At 44.6% G+C, this 7,116-nt stretch overlaps 1 protein-coding gene across 1 annotated transcript; it reads right to left on the reverse strand.

Annotated features, from left to right (window-relative positions):
• Positions 1-1,087: 1,087 nt before the first annotated feature.
• Positions 1,088-5,246, reverse strand: LOC119399396 (uncharacterized). Its single transcript, XM_037666211.2, has 5 exons — positions 3,947-5,246; positions 2,719-2,805; positions 2,117-2,203; positions 1,989-2,048; positions 1,088-1,906 (listed from the first exon to the last, which is right to left on the reverse strand). Exons 1-5 carry the CDS (start codon positions 4,238-4,240, stop codon positions 1,688-1,690), a joined length of 747 nt encoding a protein of 248 aa, XP_037522139.1. The 5' UTR covers positions 4,241-5,246; the 3' UTR covers positions 1,088-1,687.
• Positions 5,247-7,116: the final 1,870 nt, after the last annotated feature.

The raw sequence follows: 7,116 nt of genomic DNA on the forward strand, positions 1-7,116 counted from the left end.
CCAATGAACTGCAGAAGAATTGACATTTGGGCAAGTTGGAAATGGTTATGTATCTTTGAAATGGGCAGTGCAAAAACGAGGATGTGGTGTGTTGCACTTTTTCTCGTGTCCTTGTTTTTGCGCTGCCCATTTCAAAGATGCACAATCCTCAATGGCAAAAATCAGCTCTTGCACAATGATTCTCAATTCTGCCTGTTGAGGATCTGTTTGAACATGGTTCACCGTCTGCTGGTGTGTGGCCGTTTCTGAAGCAGTTGTATCACTCATTTATCTCAGCTATGCTCATGTCATCATCACCAAAAACCTGTTGAATCTCGGTAATGGTTCCCGCTTGGGTATTGTGAAAGTTTGGCTAAATTTATGCAAAATTGCTGCTCTTTTTTTCTTTGTCATTTGACAACTTACTCGAATTGCACAAGTTCTCACAACATGTCCTCACTCATGGGCTGACTGGCAGCAACTCACACTTTCTCTCAGTTGCAGGAAAAATTCACGCGGGCACATGAATGTCCCCTCTTTATTTCCACCAAAGGACGCCTCCTGCACTTCATTGGCTTGTGTGGGAAAGAAAAAAGTTCGATACATTTCGAACACATACTGACTGAGTTGATGACTAGCGAGGCAAACAGGCTTGGTGTTAGGAGTGCGTCCCACCACCCATGAGGCTAGCGACTTCTATGACTAGTTGAATTGTGACTAGTGCTCCGTGCTTTCAACTAACGAAGCAACATTATTAATTATTTCTCAGACTACGTCTTGCAGAAAGCGAGCAAAAATTGCAGTGTAATAAATGATGCCCTAAGCATAGTGAAAAACATATGCAATTTAATATTGTATTCACATAAGAGGCAAAGCATGCTAGTTAATGTCCCGTTAGCACTTCGTGTCGCAACATACCGAACGGTGTGACAATTCAGTTAATCACTTGTGGAATGTATCGAAGTTCTTCGATATATCATATGTAATATACAATCAACAGATTTTGCTAACAGTGCTGGTCACAAGTATTAAGTGCAGTCTTCCTTCATAGAGTTAGGCATAGTAATAGTATGTATGTATGAATATATGTGTGCGTGCCTGTGTGTACGAGTGTGATGCGTACTTCATCACAGCAACGTGACTATATAACTATGTGATTCATAGCACCATGAGCAGTTACCTACTCGACAATTACCTACTGAGCAGAGAGCCACATAGCAGGTATATGCCACAGAAATTTGGCAAACCCTACTTCGCCACTGATAACAGAATACAGTAGACTCAGAAGAAAGCACCTACACATGAGAAAACATTTCGCTTGTCATGTCACTAACCGAATAATTACTCATCAGCTCATGCAATACTTATCTATGAAATTTCTATTCTTGAAAGTAAACAGAAAAAGGTAAATAAAGAAATAAGCAAGTAAATAAATGCAGAAAAGGTAAATACATAAATATGTGTGCAAACAAATCAATAAATAAATGAAATAATTTACTTGGCAATTAAATCAGTGCATTAACAAATCAATAAATAACCTGTGGGCTGCAGTTGAGGTCCATGCAAAGTGAGGTGGAAACGCTTTCATGGAGCGCATCCAAATTGAAAAGTTCTGTGCTTTCTGTACCTTTCATCACAATTATGTGTCGTCTCTATGCCATCTGCTGCACAGCTTCACTTATTATCCGCTTTCACAGAGTGGTATGGCTCATGAATTTTTCGCAGAGCACACTGTACAACACTCACTTTCAGTAAGTACAGGGATGCACTGCTCACAAATTTTCATGTATGGCAATGTACACTTACTAGCATCTTTTTTCAGCGTCTCCTTGTGTGATGTTTCTGTAGAAACAGTCTTGGTGATAATGGCAGCCTGAGTTGCAATAGTGCGCCACATAGTAGGAGAGCTGCATTTGCAGATCTGTACCTATAAAGTAGTAAACTTAGAACTGTAGACAAGTTAAATTCAGATTTTAGCATAGGATCATAAAAAACAGCATGGGTCTTACTTGACAGGAAGCCTCTATGCCAGCTGTAGATGGATGCAATTCGCTGGTCCCAGTGCCACTCTGAGGGTGTAAATAAAGGGTTTTTGTTGTATTTATACTACAGTTTTTTTTGTGCTTCTCCTACTCACCTCCCGTGAACCTTCAGCCTGTGTGTCACAAGATGCAGCTGCACTGGTGACATGGCGATGACCTCCACCGTGTGGCGGATTGTCATGCTATAAGAATATGTGTCAATGTATATGGAAGACCACTGCTAGTACTAGTACGTCACTTCACATGGCATTGAAAGCTTAATTGCAGAATAGTGCATGTGTCTCATGCGGCAAGTCTACTACTCTAAGCTGTTGTCTGCTTCAACTACTGATTCATGACAATGTAGAGTGATAGAAAATACGCATAGGTGTACACAGAGATGTTGAACCCCTCCCCCTAACCTCCTTCAAAAATTTTAACCCTTATATGTGAAATTATTATGCACACAACAAAACACCCACATGCACGTACATACAAGGGGTCGGACCACCTCCTAAATAATATCCGGGCCACAGCCCTATACAGTGTGATGATTTAGCATAGGATCACAAAAAACAGAGCATAGGTCTTGCTTTAGATAAAGCTTCTATGCCAACTGTAGATGGAAGCAACTCACTGGTCCCGGTGCCATGCTGAGAGTGAATAAAGGGTTTTAATTGTATTTGTGCCTCAGTTTTTTTGTGCTTCTCCTACTCACCTCCCGTGAACCTTCAGCCTGTGTGTCACAAGATGCAGCTGCACTAGTGACCTGGCGATGACCTCCTCTGTGCGGCGGATTGTCATGCTATGAGAATATGTGTCAATGTAATATGGAAGATCAATGCTAGTACTACTACAACATCACTTCACGTTGCAATGGAAGCTAAATTGCAGAATAGTGCACGTGGTTTATGTGGCAAGTCTACTACTTTCAGCTGTTGCTTGCTTCAACTACTGATTGTTTAATAACTTTATGACAATTTAAAGTGGAATAAACACAGGTGTACACAGGGGTGTTCAACCTCTGTCCCTAACCTCCTTCCAAAATTTTTACCCCTTATATGTGAAATATACATGCACACAACAAAACACCCACATGCGCGTACATACAAGGGGTCATACCACCCCCGAAACAATATCCTTGCTACAGCCCTATACAATGTGATATGATAAACGATATGAACTATCCTAGCAACATATTTTGTTTGACATGTTGTAGATCGCCTGCGATGAATTGCACCTCCACAAGTGTTAGCTCTTTGTGGCTATATGACGCATCACATAGTTCAATTGGCTGATGAATTCAATAATACCATTTTTAAATAGTGAATAATTGTGCTGTAGCACATGTCAGAACAACCTAAGAGCACACGCACTGAGGGAAATAGCCAACAGTAACATGTTTTTAAAGGCAATTTTACGAAAGTAATATCATGAAATATGGTACACAGCTTTGCTGCTTAGTTATTAGAGAATGTGTTTCATAAGAATGTACCTTTTTTTCACTTTTTAGAACGTATATTTGTTTCCTGCCGCCAGGCTATAGCGGTTTCTAGTGCTTACATGCCTGAACACTCACCTGATTCACTCTTTGTTGCAACATTTGGACAAAATAAATTCAACATGGCAACATTTATGCAAGTAGTGCTGCATCTCAGGTTATTAAAGTTTGTTGTCTCCCTCATTATTGCATTGTGAAGCTAAAGAAATGAAATACCCAGAATGGTCACTTGAAGAAAGCTACACATCTGCGTCGAGCACACGCTATACATCTGAATGTCTGCAGCTACAGTGTCCTTGCATAAATATTTATATGACGGACTACTTAGTTCTGCAAAAATTGTATAGCATGTCTTCTGCAGTTTACTAACTGGCAAGTGCGTCGTCACTTTGCTGCGAAAGTTTGCAGAAGTAAAAACAACGTGAAATATGTATTTGCCGCTTACCTGTCTGCCAGGAAGGAACAAAGTCGGTAGGGCAGTCGATTTCAGACGAGTACATGACCAGCCGACGTCCGCGTGCTTCATCACTTCTTGGTCGTACACGTAGGCGTCACGTGCGAAGTGTCTACCGCAAACACGTATACGTTTACGCGTGTGTGTGGATGGTAGGCCAATGCGCTGCAGCCAAGCAGAACGCAAGGCGTCATCTTTAGGCAATACATGTCGGGTCTTAACGCCTTTTCTGTCGCTGGCTTTACAGCCGATGACAGCGCAAGGCACCGCTTCCTCTTTGCCCATTGCTCCAGACTGAGCTGGGCGCACTTCGCGCACCGTCGGTGGAGCAAAGTCCGTGCGCGCTCGCGGGCGAGGTATCACCTTTCGCGAATTGAGCAACGAAGAACAGGCAGTCAGCTGAAGAGCGGCCGAAACTCGAGTGGGCCGCACGAAACTCGGAAAATCACCGCTGTGCCTGCGCTCACGGGATAACTCAAGGTTAACGAGTGAGAATAGATAAATCCCTTAACATGTTCCTGCGGCTGCCACTGACCGTGGGAAACGGAGGTTGTGTGTGGTACCTTCCGTAGAAGTTAGGTGAGTGGCGGTGCGTAAGTTAAAGAGTCGAAGAGCCGCAGCTTCAACGAAAGTTTCTGTGCATTGAAGGTCGCGCTTACGTGCATGCGCGCGTCCTCGTTATATGAGAACGTTTTCTTATTCTTTGAAGACGACTGGAAGCAAAAGTACTCCCAATGAGTCGACAGCTGGAATTCAGGTTGTATTATTCCGACCTTACCGCTGAATCCGCAAGTATATAAGCGCATCTTCGGGATATCTTCGACGTGAAGTGTATTATCCAAAGGTCAAAGGATCGTGCGCATTCTCTGTCAACAAAATAATAGTGTTAAAAACCTCAGCTATAATCCAACCCTCATGGTTCACGAGTGGACGCTCTCCGGCCTGTTAATTAAGAACCTGCTTGCAACTCGATCTGTGCACGCACTGATCAAGTTAGTACGAGATCCGTCTCGTTAGAACTCAACGCCACACACAAGATTTGTAAGGTTTGAGGCCAGTTATGACGTACCAGACTAATCGAAACAAGCGAGGCACAAGAAACTGCGATACCGAAAAGGTCGTGCGGCCAAATTTAAGTTGCGCACGAACGTGCGCGGGCGCACCGAGTTCAGCAGACGACAGTTGGCTTCTACCGGAAGTGAGTCATCCTTTCGAAAACTCGCAACGAAGTTTTTCCATATTTCAACCTGTTTATTTAACTACAACAACTATTATACACAGTGTCAACGAGAACAAGCGCATCTGATCCAAACACCGCTCTTGATTTATGTCGGCTATTGACCAATAAGCATGCTATGTCTCTTGCTACGTACAGCGGACCGACGCCCCGCCCACCGACGAGGGTGAGAACCGGCCTCTGTTTGAAAAGAGGGTGCCGGGGGAAACGGCAACTTCGCGCTCCGCTTGTGGCCATTACGCGGCGCGCACGACTGTAATATTTGGCAGAGCAGTTCATAGCCGTGTCAGCTTTCCGCAGGCTGTGTTTTTTCAATCAGCCCAAGGGGTGCTTCATGACCCCTTTAAACATCTGAGAGAAAGGTGAAAAGTGTCCACGCCAACAACATTGGACCTTACTATGCAAGGGCCAGTCATATTGGGGTCGTCTTCGATGAGGACCATGATTTTGGGGAGGTGGAATATGCTCCACAACCAACCACTATAAGGCGGAAAGAGCTAGTGCTAACGAGCGAGAAGGTTGCTCACCTTGATGCTGACGCGCAGGCGGAAGTACAGGAGGTGTTCCAAAGACATTGCACACTCTTTGACGGCACCCCGGGTTAATGGAAGGTAGACGAACATAAGATAGAAATAGAACCGGGCCACCAGCCAAAAAAGGTGTTTCCTTATCGGGTGCCGGAACTATTAAAGAAGGAAGTCAGCCGGCAAGTTGACGAACTAACTTTTGACTTGGAAGTTGATCTACCCCACGGAGAGTGAGTTCGCACACCCGGTGGTACACGGTAAGCAAAAAAAAAAAGAAGCCGAGATGGGAGTAAATGGACTTGTCCTCTAGCGCACGCCCCGATGGGGGTTTTATACACTCTAAAAGTTTTCGGGAGTAACTGCGCAGTTCATCCGAAAAAGGGCGCTTTACTCCCTCGAAGGACGAACTGCAGAAGCATGCGTGCCGTGCGCAAAGTTCAGAGGGTAACTGCTTGGCCCTTCGTCAAAATGAGAGGAACGGGAGGATGAATGGCAACACTTACTCCCGCCCGCCTCGTGAAGGAGAGGGAGGGAGCCGGGGGGTGAGGGGGGTGAGCGGGTAGATCTCCTTTCACTACTAAGCATATTTTTACGTTAAGTGCATTACGAAGTGTCAGTGCCTGGAAAATGTATATTAGTGGCCGTAACGATGCTCGTTCGTTTCTTGTAAGCAATAAGTGGATGAATAAACAACTAAAATAAAATTGTTAAGAGAGATGACAGGATGACCTTTATTGAACGGTGGAGGTGGGCCCTGTTTGCCCAACAGTATGTATACGTCCAGGCCGGTGCACCGTGGCCCATGCTTCCTTTATTCCAGGGTCCATACTTCTTCGCACGGGGTATGAGGCACTGGCGCGAGAGCCAGATAGTATATTGCTTGTGGTTTCGTAGCTGTGGGGCGCGTTGTGCATTCACATTTCTGTCTCACGACTTGCTGGTATTTGCTCATAACATAGAGCTTCCTGTAATACTTACTGTATGAAAGTCTATGGTGTCTATGGCTCGTCAGTCAAAAGTAGTGCTGCGTTTGAGAACATCGCAAAGAAAGGAATTTCTTGTCTGTCTGGTGATATCACATTAATGTAAACTTATTAAAAAAAGTAGAGGTTCCTTTCAGTTTTGTAAAAAGACCAAAAAGCAGTAGATTCCGTCACCTTTTCACTGAGTCAGCAGAAATTACAAACATCAGTAGAGCTACTGATAAATCAGCAGTCATGGCAACGAGGACCGCACGTGCATGCATGCCGTGTGTCGCGGACAGTTTGTTTTAGAGTTTCGAGTGCTGGGAGAGCCACGCGTCTAGCATACGGCCCCCGCGTCCATGGCCTTGGAACATTGAAAGCGCGCCTGACTGAAACCGCTACTGTTGTCCCCTCCGAAGTGGGCCATAAAAC

The sequence above is a fragment of the Rhipicephalus sanguineus genome, chromosome 7 (genome assembly GCF_013339695.2).
Source record: "Rhipicephalus sanguineus isolate Rsan-2018 chromosome 7, BIME_Rsan_1.4, whole genome shotgun sequence".
NCBI classification, from domain to species: domain Eukaryota; kingdom Metazoa; phylum Arthropoda; class Arachnida; order Ixodida; family Ixodidae; genus Rhipicephalus; species Rhipicephalus sanguineus.